The 27,756-nt window shown below is 50.3% G+C and overlaps 1 protein-coding gene across 3 annotated transcripts in view; it reads left to right on the top strand.

Annotated features, from left to right (window-relative positions):
- Nucleotides 1–27,002, top strand: part of RHBDF2 (rhomboid 5 homolog 2) — an 83,455-nt gene extending 56,453 nt beyond the window's left edge. For 2 of the 3 annotated variants that reach the window (XM_084647069.1, XM_084647068.1), the window contains exons 2-18: nt 1,104–1,259; nt 2,004–2,131; nt 8,930–9,122; nt 9,287–9,499; nt 11,038–11,166; nt 12,385–12,515; nt 12,805–13,008; nt 13,627–13,738; nt 14,785–14,859; nt 15,465–15,626; nt 17,205–17,311; nt 18,091–18,154; nt 18,453–18,547; nt 19,213–19,288; nt 19,969–20,069; nt 20,556–20,709; nt 23,503–27,002. In XM_084647069.1, the coding sequence (XP_084503195.1) occupies nt 1,128–1,259; nt 2,004–2,131; nt 8,930–9,122; nt 9,287–9,499; nt 11,038–11,166; nt 12,385–12,515; nt 12,805–13,008; nt 13,627–13,738; nt 14,785–14,859; nt 15,465–15,626; nt 17,205–17,311; nt 18,091–18,154; nt 18,453–18,547; nt 19,213–19,288; nt 19,969–20,069; nt 20,556–20,709; nt 23,503–23,922 (2,496 nt within the window). In that variant the 5' untranslated portion in view covers nt 1,104–1,127 and the 3' untranslated portion in view covers nt 23,923–27,002. The remainder of the gene's footprint in view (nt 1–1,103; nt 1,260–2,003; nt 2,132–8,929; nt 9,123–9,286; nt 9,500–11,037; nt 11,167–12,384; nt 12,516–12,804; nt 13,009–13,626; nt 13,739–14,784; nt 14,860–15,464; nt 15,627–17,204; nt 17,312–18,090; nt 18,155–18,452; nt 18,548–19,212; nt 19,289–19,968; nt 20,070–20,555; nt 20,710–23,502) is intronic. The other variant, XM_084647070.1, reaches the window with a different exon arrangement.
- Nucleotides 27,003–27,756: the final 754 nt, after the last annotated feature.

The raw sequence follows: 27,756 nt of genomic DNA, 5'->3' as shown, positions 1-27,756 counted from the left end.
TAACCGCGCTCTCACTCCTATCCTGACTGACTAGTCCACAGGCCTTTAAATACCTTACAAACCAGAGACGGCCAAGACTTATGATGACCCACTCCCTTTCTCTACTTGTGCGCCGGCTCGTTCTCTACGGGACACTTTCTGGTGGGAATCTTGCTTTCGATGGCTGGAGAGTCCCACTGCTTCTCTGGGGAGACTATTCCAGAATGGAAATAGGTTTCATGGTCTGAAAATGTTTCTGCTCTTGGTTTCATCTCCTTCCACTGAGCTCAGCGCAACTGCCTAAGGTGGGGGTCATCGTTCTGGACCCACACCAGGTTAGTTCTTTGAAAATTGGAAGTCTGCTTTGAGTGGGTGTGACTTCCGACGGCTTTCCTGCTGCTGTGGTCAAGCTGCATGTACTGTAAACTGGGCGTAGCCATCGGTCGCCATTGCCGGGCATGTCTCTGACTCCACAAGCACCTTGGGCTGGAGGTGAACCTCTTCAAAGCCTTTGTCTTTGCTATGTTAAGCTGCAACGTCCAACCCTCCTGGGCAGCGTCACAAGTCAAAGCGCTTGATAGGACTAATGGTGGGAGATTTGCCGCATGGTTACGATGAAGAACCGCTTAGAGCAGGGGACTAGGAGGTGGGAATCTTGTTTTTTTTGTTCTTATCTCTGCCGCTGAATTGCTGTGCTGGGCAAGTCCACTTGCTTTTTCCCCATCTGTTACGTGGGGATAGTGGTGCATGAGTCAGACCTGTTGTGATCTTTGGGTAGCACTTGAGGACTCTTGCATGGAAGTCCCTGTAGAAGTGTGAAATGTTGATCTCTAGTACCATATGGCTGAGGAGCGGGGGCTCCCGCTGGCCCTCTGGGAAGTGCTTAAAGGAAAGGATTCTGCATGTCTCTCCTTGCGACAAGCACTTAAAGAACTGATGTGCCTCCAGGGGGTCTCCGCGGTGCACAGACCCATTAGCGGTTATCTGCAGTAAATCCATGAAATGGCCATTACCTCACCTTCCCCCTAGAGAGGAAACCGATCAACCTCCTCCCCTGTGCAATCAGCAGTAAGGGCCAAGAAATCTAGGGTCTCACTTTTTTTTCCTCCCTCCTCCCTGTTTAGCCTGAGTAACTCCTCCTGTTTGAGATGTCGTCCAGCGATAAGAACGGGGGCAGCCGGTCGAGCACCAGCAGCAGCCGCCTGCAGAGCAGGAAGCCGCCTGACCTCTCCATCACCATTCCACCAGTGGAGCTAGAGGAGGAAAGCAGCCAAAAGGTGGTAAGAGGGGGATCCCCAACGTCCCAATGCCTGTTAATTCCCAGGGACCCTGGAGGGTGTGTTTGGGGGCACAGGGGGTTGTAACAGTGGTAAGGGACTAGGGAATGCTGCTCCTCTGGGAGCAGGGTCGAGCCCTGTTCCCCAGCCCAGCACTCATCTCCTGTCCCATTCTGCTGCTTGATTAGAGCCCTGAATGCTGCCATTTTCCAGGCTGCTGCCTAGCTGGCTGCTCAGAATGATGATGTGCATTGACGGCCCATCTCCAGGGGGTTAGTTGTTCCCCCATTAGCTGCCCATTATGAAATGGCTTTACAGAGCTCCCTCCCCACAGCATTGCTCTTCATCCCTTCTGCCAAGGGTTGGAAGCAGGAGCTGTCTAAGGGGCCTGGGATGCACCAAAGGGTAGGCAGATGGGGTGCTGGGGGCGGGGGTGGGGGGGGCTCAGTTTTTCAATTGGAATTCTTGAAGCTACTCCTTGCTTCCCCATGCCAGCAGAACATCTGAATGTGGGACCCCTCTGTCAAGCTCTTAATTTAATTTAAGGTCAAACACAGGGCATGCCCTGCGAGAACCCAAACCTATCGGTAGGAGGTTGAGCCCTGGTGAGAAGTAGGTCAGTCTCTTGGCTGACCGGCTCTGTTCCCGCCGCCTCCCTGAACAGTGGGTTGCAGGGGGATCCCAGCTATACACAGAAATGTGTTCCCCTTCCCAGCTCTGCTCCTAACGGCTTGGCTCCCCTTCCAGCCTCTGAAAAACCCAGTGTATCAAAAGAGCGTGAGCCTACAGGAGCCCAGAGGGAAAAGGGATGAGAACATGTTGGAGAGACGTCCCGGCTTCCACAGACAGACCTCCCTGTCCCAGAGCATCCGCAAGTAAGGAGCGTGTGGCACTGGGTGTCACAGCACCACGTGTCGGACGCTGCAGCACCTGGCGCTAGGCTGTGGGGAGGGGAGCTGAACAGATTTGGCTCCCTGTTTTTCTGGTCTCTGCCTTGGCTGCAGCAGACGTGCTGCGGGACCAGGCGTGGAGGTCGAAGCTGTGTGTGTTTAGAATCAGGAAGTTGAAATAAGTTAACCAGGTCTTGTGTTGGGTTTTCATCTGTTGTGTTTTGCCCAGCTGTCCGCTTTTCCAGGAACAATGCCAGTCTCCTCCCTTAGAATTCGAACTCATGCTTTTCACAGACCTGCGTTTCTCTGTAGTATTTAATCACAGGCGCATTCACTTGTGCTTCTGTTTCAGCACCAAGCTAACAAGCCTGTTTCCAGTGCGGTGCAGGTACCGATGCTGTTGCCAAGAGGTTTGAATTCCTGGCATCCCCTGCTACTGCGGGCCTGGGCCCCTCCAGAGCCGAGGCTGACAACTGAGCTACATTATGGCCTGCGTCTGTGGGTGAAGTGGCTGGGATCAAAGAACTCCTTTCTCCTGTAGTGTGAACGCTTTGAACGTCACGTGCACCTTGCATGTTCTTGGACCCTTAATGCCATGTCCACCCTGCCATTGTGTATTGCATTGCAGCGCAGGGAGGCACGTTGGTGCAAGCTGTCATCTAGCTAGCATGGCTAAAAGTAACTCTGAAGATGTGATGTTGCAGGCTTCAGCCAGGCTATAAAAGCACCCCGGACATACTTGCATTGCTAACCAAGTTCAGGGTCTGACCCACTGCATCTTCGCCGCTGTTTTCAGCGTGCTCGCACAATTAAAGCTAGCGTGGGTACGCCTGCCTGAGGCTATGTCTACACCGCAAACCACAATCAACGCAAGTTGCGGTGGCACGCGGCTGCTGCAGTTCGTATGTTGCTGAGGCAGGCGTGTCCTCGGCTGCTTGCGCCTGCACTGCGTGTAAAGTGTGATGCCAGCATGCTGTGCACCATCGTCCAGCGCAATGTTTTGTGTAACATTAGTAAGGGTTCACCCAGAGATCTCTGGGAGCAAGGGGCCAAGTACCCAGCGTGCAACTCTCTGGGTCCCATAAGCCCATCCGTTTCCCATCATTTTTGTGCCTTGGTTTAAAACTAATCCCACAAATCCACTCCATGCTTTTCAGGCTCTGGCAGAAACCCTGGAGCCCACAGAGTTCTGCACTGTTCTTGTGTACATCCTGCATGCGCTACGTTCAACTCGTCTGACTTTCAGACCCTCAGGAAGTACCCCAACAACCAGGGACATGAGGCTATCTCGGTGGACAGTTGGCTGATGGACATAGTGAGAAACAATTCAGGGTTGCTTGCCGTGTTCGCGAAACGAGCACTGAGCATTGGGATCACATTGTAATGTAGGTTTGGAATGACAAGCGGTGGCGGCGGAACCGTTGGATGTGACAGGTCACCTTCTTGGATCCGTGTGCAGAGCACTCCCCAGCACAGGGACACCAGAATAAGAGCTGCATTGACAGTAAGGAGCCTCGGGCTTGGTTCTGATCCAAACACAACGCGTGGTTAATTTTTCCACCACACAGTGGAGACACAAGTAACGATTGCGCTCTGTAAGTTTGCAATGGGAAAGCATTTTGGCATTGGGAAATTCACAGTGGCGACCACTCTCAGGCAAGTGTATAGCCCCATGAATCGTATCCTCTTACGCAGGACTGAGACTCTCAGCAACATGCAGGAGCTGCTAGTGGATGGATTTGCAGCAGTGGGGTTCCTGAGCTGCAGTGAGGTGATGGACAGCACTCGTATCCCTATTTTGGCACCAGCCCACCTTGCTACAGAGTACATCAACAGAAAGGGCTACTTTTCCATGATGATGCAAGCGTTGATCAATCACCAGGGATGCTTCACCAATATCCATGTAGGTTGGTCAGAGAAGGTGCATGATGCTCACCTCTTTAAGAACACGGGACTTTCCCAAAAGCTGCAGGCAGGGGCATTCTTTCCTAACTGGTGGATTACCGCTGGCGATGTTGACATGCCAGTGGTGATTCTGCGGGACACAGCCTATCCCTTTTGCTCCCATGGCTCGTGAAGCTGTACGCCAAGAGTTTGCTGTCTGAGGAGACCCATTATGTGCTGGTGGGTTTCCTACTTCTTGGCCTGCTGGAATTCCCATGCCTTTTTCCTGTCCTCTCTATATCTTTCTCCATGTCGTTGGTCACGTTAGCTCTCCAACCCACTTTGTTGATGGGTGGATGCAGCATTGGCTTATAGGATCTCACAGAACATGTCCTCCCTGGTCCTCATCTGTCTTCTGCTCCTCCACAGGGCCAGGCATTCTCCTTTTCTTTTTGCGAATACAGACTAACACGGCTACTACTCTGAAACCTGTCATTATGCAAGGCACTGAATTTAGCCATATGGAGTGGAAATCTATCCACTTCATGAAAAATCTCGTACAGATACAGACAGACATTATCTTCCTTTCCAAATGCAAACAGACGGACATCATACCAAAAGGACTGAAGGTGTAAAAAATCCATTACAATCTACATACCACACAGACTATGCTGACAGCTTGTGCCACACGCTCTCAAAGAAACTGCGGAACCGCCTGATCAACATCCTCTACAGCAAACAGGGAAAGATTAAGAATGAGCTCTCAAAACTGGATAATCTCATAAAAAACCAACCTTCCACACAAACTTCCTCATGGCTGGACTTTACAAAACTAGACAAGCCATTTACAACACACACTTTGCTTCTCTACAAAAGAAAAAGGACACTAAACTACTGCGTGCCACAAGGGGCCACAACAGTGGTTCCCTTAACCCACCCAGCAATATTGTTAATATATCCAACTATACTCTTAGGACAGATTCTTCTGCTGGGCTATCTCGGGGCCTCTCCTTCTGCCCCTCCACCCCCACGAACATGATACAGTTCTGTGGTGACCTAGAATCCTATTTTTGATGTCTCCGATTCAAGGAATATTTCCAACACACCTCTGAACAACATACTAACCCACAGAGACCTTCCTACCAAGACTACAAAAAGAAAGATTCTGCGTGGACTCCTCCTGAAGGTCGAGATAGCAGACTGGACTTCTACATAGAGTGCTTCCGCCGATGTGCACGGGCTGAAATTGTGGAAAAGCGGCATCACTTGCCCCATAACCTCAGCCATGCAGAACACAATGCCATCCACAGCCTCAGAAACAACTGACATTATAATCAAAAAGGCTGACAAAGGAGGTGCTGTTGTCGTCATGATTAGGTCGGAATATGAACAAGAGACTGCTAGGCAGCTCTCCAACACCACTTTCTACAAGCCATTACGCTCTGATCCCACTGAGGGTTACCAAAAGAAACTACAGCATTTGCTCAAGAAACTCCCTGAAAAAGCACAAGAACAAATCCGCACAGACACACCCCTGGAGCCCCGACCTGGGGTATTCTATCTGCTACCCAAGATCCATAAACCTGGGAATCCCGATGCCCCATCATCTCAGGCATTGGCACCCTGACAGCAGGATTGTCTGGCTATGTAGACTCCCTCCTCAGGCCCTACGCTACCAGCACTCCCAGCTACCTTCGAGACACCACTGACTTCCTGAGGAAACTACAATCCATCGGTGACCTTCCTGAAAACACCGTCCTGGCCACTATGGATGTAGAAGCCCTCTACACCAACATTCCACACAAAGATGGACTACAAGCCATCAGGAACAGTATCCCCGATAATGTCACGGCAAACCTGGTGGCTGAACTTTGTGACTTTGTCCTCATCCATAACTATTTCACATTTGGGTACAATGTATACCTTTAAATCAGTAGCACTGCTATGGGTACCCGCATGGCCCCACAGTATGCCAACATTTTTATGGACGACTTAGAACAACGCTTCCTCAGCTCTCGTCCCCTAATGCCCCTACTCTACTTGAGCTACATTGATGACATCTTCATCATCTGGACCCATGGAAAAGAAGCCCTTGAGGAATTCCACCATGATTTCAACAATTTCCATCCCACCATCAACCTCAGTCTGGACCAGTCCACAAAAGAGATCCACTTCCTGGACACTAGCCCGCTAATAAGCGATGGTTACATAAACACCACCCTATACCGGAAACCTACTGACCGCTATTCCTACCTACATGCCTCCAGCTTTCATCCAGACCACACCACACGATCCATTGTCTACAGCCAAGCTCTATGATACAACCGTATTTGCTCCAACCCCTCAGACAGAGACAAACACCTACAAGATCTTTGTCAAGCATTCTTACAACTACAATACCCACCTGCTGAAGTGAAGAAACAGATTGACAGAGCCAGAAGAGTACCCAGAAGTCACCTAGTACAGGACAGGCCCAACAAAGAAAATAACAGAATGCCACTAGCCATCACCTTCAGCCCCCAACTAAAACCTCTCCAGCGCATCATCAAGGATCTACAATCTATCCTGAAGGACGACCCATCACACTCAAAGATCTTGGGAGACAGGCCAGTCCTTGCCTACAGACAGCCCCCCAACCTGAAGCAAATACTCACCAACAACCACACAACAGAACCACTAACCCAGGAACCTATCCTTGCAACAAAGCCCGTTGCCAACTGTGTCCACATATCTATTCAGGGGACACCATCATAGGGCCTAATCACATCAGCCACACTATCAGAGGCTCGTTCACCTGCACATCTACCAATGTGATATATGCCATCATGTGCCAGCAATGCCCCTCTGCCATGTACATTGGTCAAACTGGACAGTCTATACGCAAAAGAATAAATGGACACAAATCAGACGTCAAGAATTATAACATTCAAAAACCAGTCTGAGAACAGTTCAATCTCTTTGGTCACTCAATTACAGACCTAAAAGTTGCAGTTCTTCAACAAAAAAAACTTCAGAAACAGACTCCAACGAGAGACTGCTGAATTGGAATTAATTTGCAAACTGGATACAATTAACTTAGGCTTGAATAGAGACTGGGAGTGGATGTGTCATTACACAAAGTAAAACTATTTCTCCATGTTTATTCCCCACCCCCCACTATTCCTCAGATGTTCTTGTCAACTGCTGGAAATGGCCCACCTTGGTTATCACTACAAAAGGTTCCCACCCCCCGCTCTCCTGCTGGTAATAGCTCACCTTAAGTGATCACTCTCGTTACAGTGTGTATGGTAACACCCATTGTTTCATGTTCTCTATGTATATAAATCTCCCCACTGTGTATTCCACTGAATGCATCCGATGAAGTGAGCTGTAGCTCACAAAAGCTTATGCCCAAATAAATGTGTTAGTCTCTAAGGTGCCACAAGTACTCCTTTTCTGTGTGCCTCAGTTTCCCATATATGCTGCGTTGTTGCCCGGTGAGGGGAAAAGGACTGCTTGCTCTCAGGGCAGGCTCAGAGACATGGGTATTAATGCTGCCTGCCTGGCTGAGCTTGAAATGAGCCATTTTAAAAAAAAGACTAGTTGAGACCGACCTCCTGTCAATGGAAGATACAAGAAGAGGCTGGCAAATCCAATCACCCAGGGCATTGATACCTAGCCACCAAGGACCCAGCGGGAGGCAGATTTCCCCACCTCTCCTCAGGGAAGCTGAGCAACATTCCCAAGCTGGAGAACAAAGGACTGGAGAGGTGAGGGGGTAAAAGCTGGCTGCTGGGAAGAGTCTGGGCTCTAATCTGGAACCTGACCCAGGAGGTGAGACCAGAGCCTGAACAATGGCGTTCACCCAGCTTGGCTGGGCTCTGGGCTAACCAGAACGGCCTACACTTTAACCTTCCTTTCCCTATACTACTCTAAGGACTTCACTGTGCTGCAGTTGACTAATAAACTCGACTGTTTCTTGACAACGCTGTGTGTGTGTGTCACTGTGAATGCTTGGGGAGGTGCATGAAACCCTGCAGAGTGGACAAGTCTCTAGCAGGGGCCTGTCTCAGCTGGACTTGTTGAACAGAGCTCATGGTGTGAAGCTGAAGCCCAGAGGTTCAGCAGTAGAAGGCAGTGAGGCCACATGGCTCACCCTGTAGGAAGAGAGAGACTCCTTGGGGGTCCGGCATGCTGAAGGGGTTTCTCCGAGGACTATTTCAAAGCTGGCAGCGTAGCACTCAATCTCTGGATCTATGATGCACACAACAAAGGTGATCAGCTAGGTTTGCTCATCCAGGTGGGCAATCGGGGAAAAATCAATTCAAAAATACTCAGTTTGTAAAGGGAATGTGGTGGGCTTCCGGTCTCTGAACCCTGGGCAGTGGAGTTTAAAATTGTGACCAGAGCAGTCACTGTTGCAGGGAATGGGGCATTGTGGGACAGCTGTTGGCAGATCTGTTAGGATCGACACAGGTCATGCAGTATCTACACTCTCGCTGCGTTGACCTAAGTAGGTCCACTAAGGCTCTACACGGTTTGGGGGAGGATGGTTTTACTGCATTGTCGTAATGGGGCACTTACATGAGTCAGAGACACATTTGAGTGTAGACATGCGCATAAAGAGGTCAATGCAAAGCGACTTATGTCAACCGAATTCAGTATTGTAGACCAGGCCCCAGTTGCAGTGTGGACAATATCCGAAGTTGTTTATAGCTCTGGAGGTGACAGTCGTGGTGTCTGAGATGTGTATGGTGTAAAAGGCTCAGAGATGGTCTATTTCAGATACTATTTTGCACTCCAATTCTGTATTTAAATGACTTGTCGCGTTCTCGGTCGTGTGGACTTAGTCCCTTTGCATGCAGTATTCCTCCAGTAGAGATGAGCACTGTGTGTTTCTCTCAACACTTGCTTTGGCAGGGGCACAGCCCAGTGGTTTGGTGTCAGCAGTGACTGGGAGGGAAAGCGGGAGCACTGGCAACGCAAGAGCCGGCAGCACTGCAGCCTGCGATATGGCAAGCTCAAGGCCCCCTACCGAGACATGGAGCTACCCAGTCAGGAGGTGCCCTCCTTCCAAGGCACCGAGTCACCGAAGCCATGCAAGATGCCCAAGGTAAAACTCTCAAGAGTGTGGCCGAAAACCCACTCACAGCAGGGTTCGCTTGCATAATGTGTATCTTTGTGTCTCCCTTTTGTCTCTTACGTTCATGTGCACATGGAGCTAAAAACCAAACCTAGTTCACTAACTTCTACCTCTCTGTCCATGTGATTCTTAAGATCGTAGACCCTTTGGCCAGAGGCCGTCCATTCCGGCATCCGGATGAAGTCGATCGTCCTCGGACCCCTCATCCTGTTCTACCACCCCAGACGCCTGGAGTCCTTTCCCTAACATCTTTCACCAGTGTGCGGTCAGGCTACACCCGTTTGCCCCGTAGGAAGAGGGAGTCTGTCGCCCACATGAGCTTCAGGGCAGCTGCAGCTATAATCAAAGTGAGTTCTGCCTGTGAATGCATTCCCAGCTGAGCTGCTGCCTAGTGAACCTTCCTCCGAGACTTGTCTAGGGCACCCTTATGTCCTGTCACTTGTGCGTTCCCAAGCTCTGAACTGGAGCCCTTACTAAGGTTCTCCCAGGGCTCTACAAATGCAGTCATTTTTTCCCCCTCAACACTTAATGCAAGACAATTTTTCATTGCATTCTGGGACACTTTGCAGACCCCTACATGGTTTGATACTTTTGCAAGATGTTTTGGTTGGATGACGTATGCAATGCCTATCTACATATTGCAGTGCTTTATTTTAAGCAGAATTTTAGCTAGAAAAGCTCAGTGGTTTGAGGGAACCGTGCACTGTTTAAGAAAATCAGCACTGAATGGCAACCTTTAACATGTGGAGGTTTTCAGATTTCATTGCAAACGTTGCATGAAACCCTTGTCATGGCTGGTGTTGCTGCTGGGGCCCATTAACAGGCCTGCTCTGCACTAGAGAATAACCTGGTTTCACAGGCTGTATGAACCAGATGTGGCTCACCTTGTAGGCAGAGGTGGTTGAAAATTTTCTGACAAAACCGTTTTCCATCAGACCATGCTGATATGACAAAATCAAAACACGTTATCGGAATGTATTGATTTCACTGACCTGGGGAAATGATGAAGAACGTTACATTTTGAGAAGGCCAAAATGTTTAGACTTTGAATTTAGTATTGTAGTCAAAACCTCATAGACACCCACTGTTTTGTGTCTCACAAATTTGGAGATTTTGACTTTTTTGGGCCCGATTTGGGACAAAACCAGATTTCAGAATCTCTCTCAATTTTCTACAGGATGGAAAGGCCAGATTTTGATCGGCCCTAACCATCGAGTTTGGCAACACTGGCTTTTTGAGCTATGTTTTAACATGTTAATGTACATTTAATCTGCAGCAAGGGAGGTTTACGTCAGATGTTAGGGGGGCAACTTTCTAACTCTAAGGGCAGTTAAGCTCCGGAACAGACTTCCAAGGGAGGTTGTGGAATCCCCATCACTGGAGGCTTTCAAGAACAGATTGGACAAACACCGGTCAGGGATGGTCTAGGTTTGCTTGGTGCTGCTTCAGCACAGGTGGCTGGACCTGCTGACCTTGGAGGTCCATTCCAGCCCCACATTTCTCTGACCCTGACACTGAATTCTAGTGTGGGCAGGACAAGCGTTGTGTTTAGCTCAAGGCTGGAGTTTGATGGCTGCACTTGCCTTTTTACTGAGTGTTCTAATAACTTAGTGTTATAATATGTTATAATATTTGATCCAATGCTTATGTACTGCTGGGTGCTGGTGGAGGTGCATGCAACACTTTGCAAACTTCCACAACAGAGATCTGAAATGCTGACGGATTCCTTCTTTGGGAAATCTGTGTGCAGATTCCCGGCCATGCAGGTTAATCAACTTGATGTTCAGCCCCAAAATGGCCTGCTGGTCCCCCACTATAGTAGGGCAAAGTACAGCTTTACTAGTGCATTTCATCACCCAGTGTTTTGCCTTTTCCTCAATGAAAGGGACGTTCAGTTTTGGAGCCCTCGCCATCGAAACACAGAGGCAACAAGCGGAGCTTCCTGTATCCCAGCTTCCTGGATGAGGACATGGTGGATGCTGCAGATACACTGGACTCCTCATTCTTCAGTAAGGCAAGCATGGTTCCATGATATCCTAGCTTCACCCCCTTTCCCCTGTGGCTTTTCCCTTGGGGCTGAGTCACCAGGTCTTGGAACCCCTGTGGCTGGTGATGCATTCTGTGAGACCCCAGGCTGGCCCTGTTGAGACTCCACTCTGAGCATGTTGATGGAAACTGGGGCTTCGCTTCCCTAGTGCTGATATTTTGATTGTTTTAAACCCAGTGTAAATTTTCCCTCTCTTCCCCCTTTTATTTTAAATCTTTCTGACACTGGTGCATGGCATCCCAGGCTGTTATCTTACAGGTCCCGTGCCCTAGAGAGCTTTTACTGCTTGAGACGTTGACCTTGCCTTCTATCGCCCAACACCAAATAATTCCCCTGCCATCCCAATCTCGCTCTGTTAAACTTGTTGCTTTTCACCGTTTTGGGGTGGGAGGGTTGCTTAATATGCTGGGAGCGAGTTCAGTTTTGAGTAGTAAGGGGCCCAGAGGCTACAGTCTCTATTCACAAGCAAAGTGGAAAATACACCTTAATTATTGTCACCGGTTTCTCCCTACGTACATCCTATCCCACAGCAGCAGCGCTTAGCCACATCTACACTGCGGGGACTATAGCAGCGTAGCTCTGGCGATGTAGCTATGCTGGCTCAACCTTGTCATGCAGACGACGCCAAGAGAATTCCTCCATCAGCCTAGCTGCATCTGCTCCAGGGGCTAGGTCAGCATCGTTATGGCGCTCAAGGATCTAGACTTTCATATCCCTGAATGGGGTAGCGAAGACAGCCTAAGCTTTAAGTGTGGCCCAGGCCTTCAGTCTGATTTAGATTGTAAGCTCTGCAAGGCTGGGACTTTTTGTGCAGCACCTAGCCCAAAGGAGCCTCAATCTCCGCTGGTTCTTAGACATAACTGTAATAAAAATTATTTTAATAGAGCATCTCCAGCACTGCAGAACCCAGATATGCTGTGAGTTCTTTGGGCAGGGAAAGCCATGGTCTTACAAATGGGACAGGAACTCTGTTGGTGCTCGGTGAATCAATGATCAGATACCACAATGCCGCGCTAAGCATAAATCTCTCCATTGAATTAATGGTTGATCATCCCACATTGTCTCACAAGACCCTGTCCTGAAGCCAGGTCTGAGCCAGGAGTAAGGTTGGTTGGGACGCCATCTGGATCACTTATCTGTCTGAACTAGTCCATCACGCACGTGTCTCTGCTGTGTCCCTCACAGATAGATGCGCACGAGGAAATGTATTCCATGCCGGATGACGTGTTCGAATCGCCACCCCTCTCAGCTGCTTACTTCCAAGGGCTTTCTCACCTGGACGGCGCCCGATCCTCTGAGGTGGAACAGCCTGTTCTGTGAGTATTGATTCTGGCTCGGGGCTGTGCCACAGAGATTTGCCCAGTGCCTCAGACTTGACATGTGCTGTCCTAGATAGCTTCTGAGCTGACCCATTGCACTGAATGGTGCTGGGGGGCTGGAGTTGGGTTAGATATCCAGAAAGGACTTGTCCCCATCCCTTTCCCTGGCAACTCCTTTCACTTCAGGCAATACTGGCCATGCAGTGATGAGGCCATGCTCGAAAGGGAGTAAAGCATTTAACTCCACCTCTTTGAAGGGAATTGAATTAAATGCTTCTCGCTGCAGGAAGGAAGGTGTCGGGTTCTCGGTGTCCGCAGTCCCCGGCCCCAAGAGAGGCAAGCGGATTGCTTCCAAAGTGAAGCACTTCGCCTTTGACCGCAAGAAGCGATACTACGGGCTGGGGGTGGTGGGCAAGTGGCTGAACAGGACGTACCGCCGGAGCATCAGCAGCACGGTCCAGTCTCAGCTGGAGAACACAGACAGTCACAGGTGAGGGCCAGGCTCTGGCTGGCTGGGGCGGGTGTGGTTATAATGGGCTGGGCTGATACTGGATCCTCATGCTGCCCCATATGTAAACGCTGGGCCTGGTTCTTGATGTTGACTGGTATGGAGTTACTCCTGATTGACGCCAGGGGAGCGAGATCAGGGTCGGGGCCTGTCAGTTTAGCGTGGCCCACGCTGAGTGGTTCCAAACATACGCAGCAGGGGGGCTCTATTCGCTTCAGTTCCAGTGCCTTCGTGGGCCCCTCGTCTGAGCAGAGATCCTCCCAGACAAGGAGCTGCGTGGAGCGGCGGGTGGTCAGGGAAAGGGCTCTGATGACTTGACTTCTATTTTAGTGGTTATGGATGCAAAATATGCCTTGCACTGGGGTTGTGAAATACTAACTAAAGCAATCCCAACAGCAGCTCCGCCAAGGCGCCTCCGAACCCAACCTACATATCCCTGTCCTGAGCCCCTCCTACATCTGACCTAATTTGCCATGTCCTGCTGCGTCGGATGTGGGCATCTCCAGCCTGCTGGTTTAATGCGAGTGAAGGTTGGCAGGGATGGAGCTGCTCAGTCTGTGAAGAGTGACCCTTGTTTGTGTTTCCCTTCCCCTCCCCTAGGCCGTATTTCACCTATTGGCTCACCTTTGTCCATATCATCATCACCCTGCTGGTTATCTGCACGTACGGCATCGCGCCAGTCGGGTTTGCCCAGCACGTGACGACAGAGTTAGTAAGTTTAATCGATACTGGCTGTGCCTATTGTGGGGTCTTGGTGCTGTCTAGCCTATCGAGTCCCTTGGGCTAATGGTACCTTTGGCACTGCCTGTCTCTCTGGGGAATCCTGTCTCCAATGCCAGGACTCCAGTAGCTGATTTAAAGCAAGTCTGTCGCCCCAGCTCTGCTGAATGCCAGCAAAATGGGGATTATCCCATGCAGGCTTAATTCTCCAGCATCTCTCCAGGCATACAGTTAGCCAGGTGGCTCCCTTTCTCTCCTAGGTACCCAGGCACTGAAAGGAAGGCAGGAATTAAGCTTCCTGGGAAGATGGCCAACATTTATTCTTTCCTGTAATCTTTTTTTCTTCTCTTAACCTCACACTCTGGAAAAAGCAGCCGTTGTACTACCTCCCACTGAACATGTACAGACAGACTTGGATTTCTTTCGGTTTTAAATGGCCTCAGGAGTGATGGGGTTACCATGTTTAGTGTCTTTGTGACTCCATATCAAACGTGCTCAGTTTCTGAGCAACAGGAATGTCTTTTCCCCCTCGCTGATCACCCTGAAATCCAGCCTGGGATCTCAGTAGCAAGGATGGTCCAGTGGATAAAGCACTGGACTGGACTTGGGAAACATGAGTCAAATTCCCAGCCCTGCCACTGTCTTCCAGTGTGACCTTGGGCAAGTTACTTGATCGTCCTGTTTCTCCTTCTGTAAAATGAGGTAGCACTGCCCTACCTTGTAGGGGTGCTGAGAGGCTCAAATCTAATCAAGATCATAAGGTGAGGCTGCATAAGTACATAGAAAGACTTGAAATGAAGCTGGTCTTCCCCTGTGGGCCAAGTTATTCTCTAAATTATACCTGGGCAACACAATGAAAGCTCCTATGTCGTTAAGGCCCTTCACTGCTCTATGAGACAAAGAGAAGCCAGCCTGACTCTTGGATCCCAGGCCGAGTTTGCAGGGCTGGCAGTTGGAAAAATCCATCTTGTTAAACCTTGGGTCCTTTTTGCTGTGAATTACACTGTGTGACTTTTAAACGTTGTGCCCTCTTGGCAGGTGCTGAGGAACAAAGGTGTGTATGAGAGTGTGAAGTACATCCAGCAGGAGAACTTCTGGATTGGCCCAGGCTCGGTAAGGGATATGTCTAGGTTGTTTTGTTCTGGTTTTTTTTCCCTCTCCTCCTTTGCCCTGCAGGAAGCAGAGAGGAACGTACCCTTTAGTGCAGAGGGAAGGAGAAACAAGGTTCTAACAGCTGCTGTCCAAACGTCTCTTGCACACAGCTTTATCCAGCAGGTCAGGCCTGACCTGTTGCAGCCCCATGCTGTTCCGTCTCTAGGCTCTCTTTCAACCCCCATCTGTGTTGCTGGTAACTTTTTGTGATGTGGCTCAGCCCACTGAGTGCTATAGACTGTGACTATTCTTGGGGTACCCCCGACTGAGAGCCACCTTGTTACCCCCTAGCCGTGCCTGGCTGTTAGTTCCTCACCCCACCAGACTTTCAGCCACTCCAGCGCTCTCCCATCTGCCTTGCAGGATCACAGCAGGTGCACCCAAGTCCCTTGGAAGCACTCCCCTGTGATATCCAGCCTCTGAAACTGGCTACACGCAGAAATCCCAGATCCTCTGTCCCAAAGGTGCAGTGTACGCCAGTTTTCCCTTAAACCACCGCTTCTGTATAACCCACAGCACTTTAATGGCACAAAAGATGGCTTGTATTGAATTGTATTGTGTTTCAGATTGACCTGATCCACCTGGGAGCCAAGTTCTCCCCTTGCATCCGCAAGGACCAGCAGGTTGAGAAGCGCATTCAAAAAGAGAGAGAGCAGGAGCGTAACTCGGGCTGCTGCATCCAAAACGACAACTCGGGCTGCATCCAGACTCAGCGAAAAGACTGTTCGGTGAGTGCGATAGGCTGCCTATCGGCTATGGGACAAGAAAACCTCCAGGAATCCCAAGGACAGCTGCAAGACTAATGCAGACAGGACTTTGGGGTGTGTACGATGTGGGGGAGGGGGAAGACTGTCTACTTGCTGTGATTAGGTCAGGGAAGGAACCAGGAAAGAAACCTGCTAGCGAAGAACCAAGAGAGTGGTGAGGCAAGATGGGGTTCAAGTGTAAAGTGGTGCTGACCTCTGGCTTTGTCTCATGTACCATTTTAACTTGTTATAAGTCAAGCGTTAGGAATCAGGACCTCCCTTCTGATGGCTCCACTTAAGTTTCCATCTCTCTTTGTGCCTAATGGTCTCCGCAAGCTAAGACTCTTAAATATGAACAATGCTGGAATTCCACTGTGCTTACCTTATTCTTATGCTTCTGCGTATTAACACTACAGAGACCATTAGACACAAAGGAAACATAAGAGGAGCCCATCAGATGGTAAGTCATGATTCAGTTCACACCATCTCAGGGACCCAATGAACCTGAAAATTAAAACTAGACTGGATCTTTTATACCCCTGCTTTATGCAGCTCATGGGATATACATCATATTGAATCACTTTCCATGATCACAGCAAGATTAATATCTGCCTACTATGTGGCACTTTAGATCCTCTCTAATTGTGCTTCTAATTATTATCCCACATCACTTATTTCTTAATTCCTATACCCATTCATGTGATGGGTTACTCTTTTAATGGAATCTTCCATGTTAGCTGCACCAGACATGATGAGAGAGCAGCAGGTGGTCCTTCCTACCAACTCTGCACCTGGTACTGCTCTTCCTCTGGTACTGCTCTTCCTGGCTGCATGCAGCAGAGATGACTTTAAACATTGTGCGTATAGATGCACAATGTTTACTGGTGGTCTTGCACAGCAACTGGCAGTGTGCAGGGCTCTGCACATGTGGGTGTCATGTCACATTGCTGTGCCACCAGGAGAGGCAAATTCAGTTGCTCTTTGAAGATGTTTTCTTCAAGTGGGCCCACTGGATGGATAACAGCTAATGTGTTAAGCAGGGTCAAACGCTGACAACAAAGTCATGAATGATACATGCAAGAAATTCAACACACTGTCGCTTCCGTTTAAATAATATGAATTATGACTAGGGTGTGCTGCCACAGATTCCAAGATTTGTGCAATGCTTAGGGGTGATTTCTTGCACCTGATTGCTTTCGCTCACTTTTTAGAGAACATCCTAAATAACACAAATTGATTTTAATACAATTGTTTTTCCCAATGTAAGTCTCTTTAATGTCGTGATAGCTACACAACATTAAAGAGAATTACAAAGGGAATTAGGGGGAGCTCACCCACAGGACAAGAAGCTCACTAAAACAGCCATCCAGGAGGCAATATATGATTCCAGGATGGCTCTTCCACCCAAGCGGGTGGATATTTGGAAGTGCAGAGAGGAATTGTGGGGTCTGACTGAATGGACCCATGTTCGAATGAGCTGGTTTGAACACATCAAATCTATGTATCTGTTTAACAACTAAAAAACCCCACACTCCAAATTCCCATTCTCTGGAACTGCAGGAGACGTTAGCAACTTTCACAAAGTGGCCAGATTCTAACTCCCCAACGATGCTCAGCAATTCCAGCTGGAAGCGAACATCCGGGGCTGTATGCCATCAGGACCCCAGGTATGGGCACCGCGCCGGAGAAAGGGGAGGGAACAGGAGGGGTAGTTGAATAGGAACGAGGCATTGGAGGCAGGCCGTGATAAGTCTCCATGTCTGCAGGGGGGGGCTTGGGAACCATATACCATGAGTGGAGGTGGGTGGGTCTTGGCTTTGCTATTTCCAGCTCTGCTATAAAAGGGTTGTACTGAGGGAGAATGTTCATGCCCATGGCACCTTGCATCTGAGGCTCTCACAGCACTTTTCCAAACACACGTGTTCCATTTTAAAGATAGGGAAGGAGAAACTGAGTGAACTGAAACCGACTTACCTGAGCTCTCACAGAAAGTCGGCATCAGCTAGAAGTAGAACCCAGAAGCCCTGACTGCCAGTCTTGTGCTGTAACCATGTCTGTCTGTCTGTCTTAATTCATGGGGTGAGACAGAGGAGAAATGCATTTACCCATTGGATGCTTACATTTGTGTGCATGTGACCCGGGCCGCTGGGCATGTGACATGGTCCACCCAAGAGCACATTAAACTGTCTGTGTTAGGGAGCGCACACAGTCCCCTTCCTTGTACTGCCGCAGTCAGCCCGGGCATGGTCCATAGTAAAGTCTGGCCCTCAGAGACCAAAGAGAATGAACTGGGGACTCTGCACTGAGGTGGGAGGAGAGAGAAGCTACCCAGACCCCTGTGAGTGCTCGTCCAGGACAGACAGCCCAGAGGGTTTCGCTGTCAGAGGGTCCCAGACAAAGGCTGCACCAGCAGAACCCTTCCTCACTGATTGCTCCACCCCCACAGGACGTGCGAGGAGCCAGCCTCCACCCCGCCTCACGTCTGGCCAGATGACATTACCAAGTGGCCGGTAAGGAGTCTCCTGGGAATATTTTGCTGTTTCCCTTCCCGTTCATGGCCAGAAATGCCCATAGCGTTCTGGGAGAGGCCTCCTGGCCTAGAAAGACAGAGAAATAAAAGGCTGCTTTTGGACCAAGCTGGGGAACCCCTGTGATCAGAGAAGTGCCAGTGTGGATGTAACATACCCCAGCGTGATGGGTCTGGGTGGTGGAACTCCCCCTTGCCCGCTATCCATCTGCACTTGTGCACTCAGCTGCCATATGTGCATGTCTCCCGTCCTATAACCAGTTCTTTACTTTTCCTTTTAGATTTGCACCTATCAAGCCAAAAACAACCACACAGGCTTTTTGCACCTGGACTGTGAGATCAAAGGGAGACCGTGCTGTATCGGTACCAAAGGCAGGTAAGCTGCACCCATGCTCCTCCAGGCAGCATTCCTGATGCGACTGGACCTTGCCATGCCAGTGGTTAAGATCCCTAGTCTACTCATAGCATTAGTCTTGTGTTATACGGGTAAAGGAGAGGGGACAGAGCCAAGGGCTGATCTGAGACAACTGCTCTGGACCCAGTGGGGTAAAGCTCATTCCCACTGGCCTTGCATGCCTGACTCTGTCGTCATGTACCCAGAGGGATGTAGAATGTGCATGGAAGCTGCTACTGGACTACTGTGCCCTTGGGAGACCAGTGTCCTGAAGCTATGCCTTATCATAGGAGGGTTTGCTTCTTCAGTTAACTTCCTTGGGATCTTTCTTGGAAAAGATGCTTCCTTCTGGGACATCAGTCATTGACTTAAGGCCCCTGTAGGTCTGTTGTGATGGGCAGATAGCCCTTCTTGTGAAAGGCAGAAAATGCCCCAGGGCATTAATAAGCTGGGAGCTGCAAGTTTCAGCCAAACCCTGTAAATGCAGTGTGGAGTTAAGCAGCTAGGCCAGACTGAGCCTGGATAGACTCCTCCATCTTGTCCCTGGGCCGAGGGAAGAATAAATGAGGATCTGGGCTTTGAGCGCGCAGGGGAAGGGAAAGGGATCCCTGCATGAAGTGACCCCACCTTGTCCTCCTTTGAGCTAGCTGTGAGATCACCACACGGGAATACTGCGAGTTCATGCACGGCTACTTCCATGAGGAGGCAACTCTCTGCTCGCAGGTGAGCCGAGCCTGGGGCAGCTGGGCTAGAGAAATGCTGTGCGGGGGGGCCTAATGCTCAGTCTGTGCTTCCCTGAGCTGAATGCTTTGCGTGTTGGCCAATGGCCAGGCTGGCGGTGTATCTCCATGAAACCACCATCGGGGGGCGGTCTGGCAGCTGCCTTGAGGAGCTGGATCAGCACACCGCTCGGTGGTGGCTGGGAATAAAAAGGGGTAGATCCTTGCTGGTCCCAGGCAGAGCAATCCTAGGGACGAGGGCATGCTCTGAGAATGATGAGCCTGATCAATAAAGCAGCATCCAGCCCTGAAGCAGCCTGCAATGGTGTATCAGCACCTACCAGGCAGAAAAATGCACTTCCTGGGTATAAGATTGGGCGCCAGAGAAGTCCACCCACCCCGTATCTCTGCTGGGCACCCACGCTGCCCTGGCGCTGTGCCCCTTAACCTGTGGGAGTCACACTCCCCTCTGACCTGACCCATTCATGGTGGGGTTTTCAATGAATGAGCCATGGGCAGGTCGAGGCTGCTTTGCTGGACCTGATAAATAGCCTGAGAACGTGCTTTGCTATGAGTTGGCTGTCACCTGTGCTCTCCCTCTCCAGCCTCCATTCGTCCCTCTGGGATGTGGCCGTGAGCCAGCGCTGCTCGTTGCACCCTGTAGCGCTTTCCCTTCCCTTTCAGGTCCATTGCTTGGATGATGTGTGTGGCCTCCTGCCCTTTCTGAACCCAGAAATCCCCGATCAGTTCTATAGACTCTGGCTGTCCCTTTTCCTTCACGCCGGGTAAGAAGCAGGGTGGGTGCGGGGAGGGGATCCTCCATTTTTCCAAGAGCCTCCCTCTGCAGGCATGTCTCAGACAAGCCCGCTGATGCTCATGCAATCAAACGAAGTGCCCCGGACCAGGGATGCGACTAGCCATTGGACGGTGGCATGCCCATTGGTTGATCCAGTCTCATTACTCCCTGACGTGACAGATGCTATGGGTAAAGGGCTAATGAAGAAGAGCATGAAACTGCATTTCCCCCACCCAGCCTCCAAGAATGAAAATGAGCTGTCCCTGCACCCAAACAGTCTCTTCCCATCCTCCCGTAGCTGCCAATCCAGACTCCTCTGCCGGGACAGTTCTTGTAGGAAATGAGTTTGGTTTTGATTTAGATGAAGCCCGAGTAGCTCTAATCCCCACTGTGAGTGGGCGATGGAGTGGGGTGAGAGGGAACGGGATAGGTGCAGAGGGTTGCAGACTAAGCATCTGTGTGTATATTTCCATAGGATAGTTCACTGCCTGGTATCAGTGATCTTCCAGATGACAATCCTCAGGGATTTGGAGAAGCTGGCAGGCTGGCATAGGATCTCGATCATCTTCATCCTCAGCGGCATCACTGGCAACCTGGCCAGTGCCATCTTCCTTCCATACCGGGCAGAGGTAAGGGTGCTCTGAGACCCAGGGGTGGGGTGTTTGCCGTTGTCGCTCTTTAGCCCTGCCAGCTTTCAGGCACTCTCGCCATCAGCCAGAGATCTAGGGCCTCGTGGGGGACTGACGTTAACAGCGTTGTTTAGTGCAGTTGCAAGGTGCTGGTTTGACGTCCCTGTGGGCTGAAGCCCTCTAGCTATTCCCAGAACAGGTACAGCACAGGCTCCAACAGCACCAGCTGCCCTGCCCTGCCCTGCCCTGCTGATGGGCCTCAGGCTGCCCCTTCTCTGGGGACCGGCTGTGAGGGTGAAAAGGGCTTGGCCCCCCTGCTCAAGGCTCTGAGTCCGAAGCACGTGGAGTAACCCAGAGACCCAGCCATGGCTTAATGTGCAGGAACTGCCTGGTGGTTCTGCATGGCAGGTCCCCCGTACGCTGGTCCATTCTGCCCTCCGTACAGTGTGTGATGCCGGGCTGCTCTCGGGTTGGTGGCCTGAGCTCATTTAACATTCTCTGTCGTGGGCATTCAGCCAGCAGCTGTTTTCCCTGGTACCCTTTGCCCTTTCTGTGCCTGATGCTGCTCGTCACACCACCGGGGGAATAGCTGAGAGGGCACCTCTGTCGGTTCCTTGTAACAAGCAACTTGGCCCCCGGGCTCCTGACCCAGACCCAGAATGTGGGCTCGGTAGCCTGTGATGCAAAGGAAATGGATAATGGGATTAACCACCACAGCAGGATGGAGAGAGGTAGGGGAGAAAATCAGTGGTAGCGGTCCAGCTTTCTCGACTTCTTAAACCAATTGCTCTAGTTCCTGAGCTGAGAAGGGAGGTTTTGGAGGGATTTATAGGTGACCCCAGTCTGCAAGGCAGCTGCTGCCTTTCACTCATTCTTCCTCCTTGCTGCTTCCACCCCACACTCCCTGACCTTGCGGGGGGGAGTGTCTCCCCACTGCACAGCCTTTTGCTCACTCAGAGGCACCTTCCCTGGAGCTGTCTGCTCATTTTGTCGCAGGAAAGGGGTGATTGATTGTAGAGATCAGATAAAAAAAAAAAAAAACCCACGCTTTCTAGGCTCCAAGCCCCACACTGGGTAAAGGGGAGAAGAGACAGCAGCATCCCTCTGAGCCGTGTCCTGCAGGCTGGGCTTTTACAGCCCAGTGAGAGCTGGGGGTGCTTGGCATCTCAAACTCTAGTGCTTAGTGCTCAGTACCCCAGTTCAGGATTGGTTCCCCAGTGTGCTAGGTGCTGAAGGAGGCGATTACAGTTGTAGGATGATGATTTTTTAAGGATGTTCTGTAGCTATCTGCTTCGGCACTGACTTTCCAGGTGCAGCAGCCCCTCCAATGCAGGGGAGTTTATTCCTTCTACTCATGGCAGTCGGGAGTGGGGGGGCTTCCTGAGCTCTGAACTGCATTGGAGCAAACCTATGGTGATATGTATTAAATAGGGACAGTCGCCCACTGTGTGAACAACTAGGGGTATGGCTTAGAACTGGTTCCTTTTTGTAACCTGAGTTGACATTGACTGTAGACTAGTCGAAGGTAAGCAAAGGGCATAGTTCAGCTAAACTGCATAAATCTTAATCTTTCTCCAGACTCCTTGCTAGTGGGGATCGGGCCCTGATTTCTCTCCTCAGTCATAATCCAGGAGTCCTAGGTACAGTAGCCTGAGCAAAGAGAGAGAGTCCAAAAAAGTTTTCAGTCTGAGTTGTGGCTGACCCATGTGTCCTCGTTACTGGGGGTGCAGCCTGGCCGTAATCCACTTCTCTGTCTCATGTGCAGGGTTTGCACGTGCCACGCCATCTCATGTACCCGCACGTGAGCATGCATGCACCCTGCGGGTTTACGCACCAGGCAGATGGCTAATCTGTCAGCAGAATTCTGATGGGCTTTGCATTAGATCACACACACGTAATCCCTTTGATTTGTTTGAGTTAGCCTGTGGGGCGGGATGGCTGCTGAGACACCAAAAGTACTGACTTCTCTGGAAACCAAAGTACTGAACTCTCCTTTTCTATGGCCGCTTCCCAGCAGGTCTGAGCAGCCCTGGGCACCAGGGCTCTTGTCCCAAGCCGCCAATGGGAGCCTTTCCAGCTAGGAAACAGTGTCCAGTTCATTCTTCCTTCCCTGTCCTCGCTGTCCCTCTGCTTCACCTCTGTCATCCCTGCCCCTCTGGTGTGCAGGGAGTAGGGGGAGCATTGCTGGTCAGTCCCCTTTGCTGGGTCTCTTCCTGTCTCACCCACCTGCACCGGTAACAGGTTCTGCCCTTGGATGAATCAGGAGCCAGAACAGATTCCAACTCGCCCTCCGGTGGCTGTTTGCTGCCTGTGATAAATTAGTCGCGTCTTGGGAAAGCTGATGGCTGTGCTAGCTGGATGCACCGAAAGCGTCTGGAGTGCCATTGGCTCGAGCTGGATATTTGTCTTTAACTTGGCGCCTCTAGCGGTAAAGCAAAAGCAAGTGACGAGACAGAGCCCAGGTCACAGGGGAGCAGCTTATTGCTGTTTCACCTCGCCAGGATTTAAACGAAGGACAGCACGTGTCAAAATAGTTGAATGAGTCCATGACGGGGTTTACCTAGTCCCAGCCCTCTGTGTACAGGCTAGCAGACAAAGCCTTTGAGTAGAAAGAGAGGCACCAGGAGGGCAGTGACTTGCCCAAGGTCATCCAGCAAGTCAGTGGCGGACAGGGAATAGAACCCAGTTCTCCTAATTCCCATGATGCCCTAATCACTGGACCATGTTTTTACTCCTGTAACTGAACTAAGTTTGAGTGGGACTCACTGTAACTCCCATCTTTATCTCCCTCAGGTTGGCCCTGCTGGATCCCAGTTTGGCTTGCTGGCCTGCCTCTTCGTGGAGCTCTTTCAAAGCTGGCAGATCCTAGAGAAGCCCTGGAAGGCTTTTCTAAACCTCTTTGGGATCGTCCTCTTTCTGTTTCTGTGCGGCCTCCTGCCTTGGATTGATAATATCGCCCACATCTTCGGCTTTCTCAGCGGCCTCCTGCTGTCCTTTGCCTTCCTCCCCTACATCACCTTTGGCACCGGGGACAAGTACCGCAAGCGGGCCATGATCATTGTCTCCCTGCTGGTCTTTGTGGGTCTCTTTGCCTCCCTGGTGATCTGGCTCTACGTCTACCCCATCAACTGGCACTGGATCGAGTATCTCACCTGCCTGCCCTTCACCAGCAAGTTCTGCGAGAAGTATGACCTGGACCAGGTTTTGCACTGATCCCACAGCCTGGAGACAGGGCAGGATGGGGCAGAGGTTTTAACATGGAAAGTTGGCACCAGCTGGATTTTCTCAGTGACTGGGAAAGTGGCTTCAAATCAGGGTGCAGCGGAGAGGGGCGGACATTGCCGTTAAGTGCTCCCAATCCTCTTCTCTGCTGTCTAAAGCCATGCAGGATGTTCACTCAGGGCTAGGCCTGCCTCAGAGCCACAGTCTGTCCCTTAGCGCTGGTGCAGGGCACTGGGCAGGTGCTGTTATTTTGGGGACACGGGGGGGAACTGCCCTGGTTGATCACTGCTGGATGTGGGAAGGAGTGGAGCTGAACTGACCTGGTTTGCATTTGGTCCAGCCAACGTGGGACAGATCTGTCACCCCACATTGAAAAGCCATAATCCCCAGGTCCAGCTGCCGGCATGGGAGCCCAGCAGCCACTTCACATGGGAAAGACTCAAACCAAATTGGGAATGTGGGAGACTTTGGTGCTTTTGTTCCATGCTGGGGAAAGGCCTCTAGTGGTGGGCCGTGCTCTGAGGTGATGACCCTGTGCAGGGACTTGTGTGGCCAAACAGCCCTCACCAGTGCCTCTCCCTCTCGCCCTCAGTGAATCCTTCCATGGTGAAACTGCTGGATCCTTCCTTATGGGACTGAAGCCCCAAGAATGAGGCATTTCAGGGCTTGCCTTGAAAGCACCCAAATGACACCTGTTGAACTCTGTCAGCAAAATCTGCCTCTTTTCCCCACCTGCTGCATCTCTTTCAATGGTCTCCCTTTCCTGACCTGCACTGTACAGCCCTTCCTTCCTTGTGCCTAATGGCATGAGATGGGGCTTCCCATCCTGTAGCCCCATCCCATCTGAGTGCCTTGTGGGTACTGTGAATTGTACTGTGAAAACGAACCCCTTTTGCAGGGGGCACTTTTTATATGCCAATATTTCTTACCTCCATAAAGCTCTAGAGGAAAACACCAGTGATCAGCGATAGTGCCTGAACCAAATGCTCACTGGTAAGAGTCCTCGAGTGATCTTTGGGAATACTAGTCGTTCTAGCGGCTCCATTCAGTGAATGCTGGTGCCTGGCTCAGAGGAAACTGATCGGTTTTAATGACACTGCTCAGGCTGATGCAGAGTCTGATCTCCAGTGTGGTGCATAAGGGCTAATTCTGCCCACTTAAGTTGAGCAGTGCTTTGCTGTGAAAACCGCTCTGTTTGCATATTTAAGGTACCTCTTCAGCCCAAGGAGGGGTGGTGGAATTGGGCCATCAGCAACACTTATTTTTTCAGTCCCAAACTTTCTGTTTGCTCTTTTAAGTAGTGAAGGCCCCTTTTTAAAACCATTGGCACTTGGGGATTACATGCAAGGAATAGGATTTTTGAGGCTGGAGTTTTCCTTGTGTAAGCACAGAGACGCAGACTTGCCTCCATCTGGCTTGCTACCGGAATCCATGTGTTCCTCGCCAGGAAACTGTTGTAAAGATGAACTAACAGAGTAACATGCCGCTGACAGTTCTGGGTCAGTGTGCATGCGTTTGCTGAGGAAGGCACAAGAAGGGGAGGGCATGGGTTAGCTAGCAACTCTTACAGCCCCACCTTGCTTCAGACCCTTGGGGTTTCTAAATTCTCCTCTCACGATATGACTGCCAGAAGGTGATTCTCCACATTTGGCACAGTATTACCTCTTTTTTTTTTTTTTTTAACCCACAAGGGGGGGGCGGGTAGATTTTGCGTGAAAGAGGAACTGCTGACCATCCCTTCAGTGTCCAAATCGTGATCTTGGAGAATGGACCAAAAAGTGCACAGAGAAATACCAAATCTTAGTTTATTCCTTATCTTCTAGTGCCCAAGGACAATAACTATCCAGTTAGTAAAAGCATGCCAGATACTATCCTATATGGTTCCTGTATATTAACTTGGCCATTCGACTCTTTAAGTTAACAAGTAATCCAACGTTTAATTATCTTGTAACTAGGAGACTGGATCTCATGATAAAGAGAAATAACAATTAAGCTCTTAAGCATGGTATTTGGACCAGGTAGAGCTGGGCTTTTGAAATTACACTGCTGCGTTACTGGCTGAGATCTTGTTTTAAAGAAGCAAATATAAGTTCTTTTTAAGTCCTCAGTAAATTAAAATGATTCCATCCATGAACCGAAGTGGAAAGTGCCTCCTTTAACACCGATTTTTGAAGCTTTAAGAGCGTGTTAATAATGGGAAGACAGAGGCATTCTCCTTGGGGTCCCTCGTTCTGAGACAGCCTGCGACAGACCGTGTTTACCTTCTGGCGGCTGTTCAGTATGTTGTGGGCCATGCGCTGAAGCGAAGGCTTGAATAATGGATGGAGACCAAACTGCTATCTCCTGCACAGATGTGGGCTGGGGTTGGGTCAACAATAAAGGAGGAAGCTTGCCCTGCTGCTGCCTATGCTGTACTTCCTCTCTGGCTAGGCAGGGATGTCAGTTAAAGATTGAATAATGAATGCCTGGCATTGCTCTCCTGAGCCCGGTGGCGCAGTCTGAGCCAATGGCAGCATACGGTGTCAGTACATATTGCTCTAAGCACCCTAATGGCCTGTCTGGTTTATGATCAGCTGTCTCTGAAGCAGGGAGATGGGCCCCTTCAGCTCATATATTTCACACTGATTAAACAGCTTCTCCCATCACACTTGTGCATCTGGAAACTTCTCCCTGGGTTAGCAAAGATGAACTGTGCTGGTGCTGGGCCGCATGGTGTCCCAGTGCACTTGGGCTGGGTGGTTGGCTACATACAGGGTGTGCTTCGTTACTGCCTCCAGTCCCACTCTGACCCCCCCCTCCCGCTGCCCTTCCATGCTAGTTTATCCAAAAACTGGAGCGCTACCCTGTCATCACTGATGCTTTTCAGTACTGTTTCCTTTAATAAATGTCTGTATTTAATGAGAAGCGCACGAAGCCCATTTTCCAGGCTCAGCTGCTGCCGCTGGATGGATGACACTAGGTGGGGGTAGTGACACTTGTTTTGTGACCAGTTGGGGGAGGGAGGGTGAAATAAACAGAGCCATGGTTGACTCTAAAGCCGAAGCATAAATTAAATAATGGTGAAATACAAATTGTCTAAACTCTTCTTAATTAGCCTGGCTGTTGTCTTAATCTGTGGCCCCTGAAGGGTCTTGGGTCAGTTACCCTGTAGCAGAACCCACCAGTGCTTCCTTGGCTCTTCTCCCAAATGCAGTCAATCTCCTAGGCAGGTGCCCTCATACCACTGCCCAGTAAAGAGAGAACAGTGTGGTCTCATTACGACTTCATCTCTTTCGCAAATGTATTACCATGCACTGCATAATTTGTATCGATGGCACTTAGCATCTGAGCACCTCTCACGCTAACGTGCCTGGGAGGTAGGGCCATGGGATTATCCCCATTTCACAGTTGGGGGAGCTGAGGCTCAGAGAGTCAGTTGCACAAGGTCTCTCAGGAAATCTGTGGTGGTGCAAGGAACTCAACCCAAGTGTTCAAAGATCATAGACTAGTGCTCTAACCACTGGACTATCCTTCCTCTCTAGTAGTGTGCTACACCAGCCTTCCATGCACTTTATATATGGCTAATGCTGTATCCTAACCCAAAGCTCGCTGGAGTCTCTTCATTGGTGCTAGATCAGATGCTATTTAATGGCACTTGGCACTTTCAAATGCCTATATCGTTTATTTCTCTAGTTGTGGGTTTCCTTACTGACTTGGTCATCTGCAATGGCCTCTTACGGCAGATTCAACAAGGTTTTGCTCTCTGTGAAACTTAAGAAGCTACTGAATCCTGGCGCTTGGAGACAATCAAGGGCATTCCAGTGACAAAACCCATGAGACTTCCAC

Source organism: Lepidochelys olivacea (assembly GCF_965140295.1).
Source record: "Lepidochelys olivacea isolate rLepOli2 genome assembly, chromosome: 14".
In the NCBI taxonomy this organism is placed as follows: Eukaryota; Metazoa; Chordata; order Testudines; family Cheloniidae; genus Lepidochelys; species Lepidochelys olivacea.
This window is presented reverse-complemented; position numbering and strand designations above follow the sequence as displayed.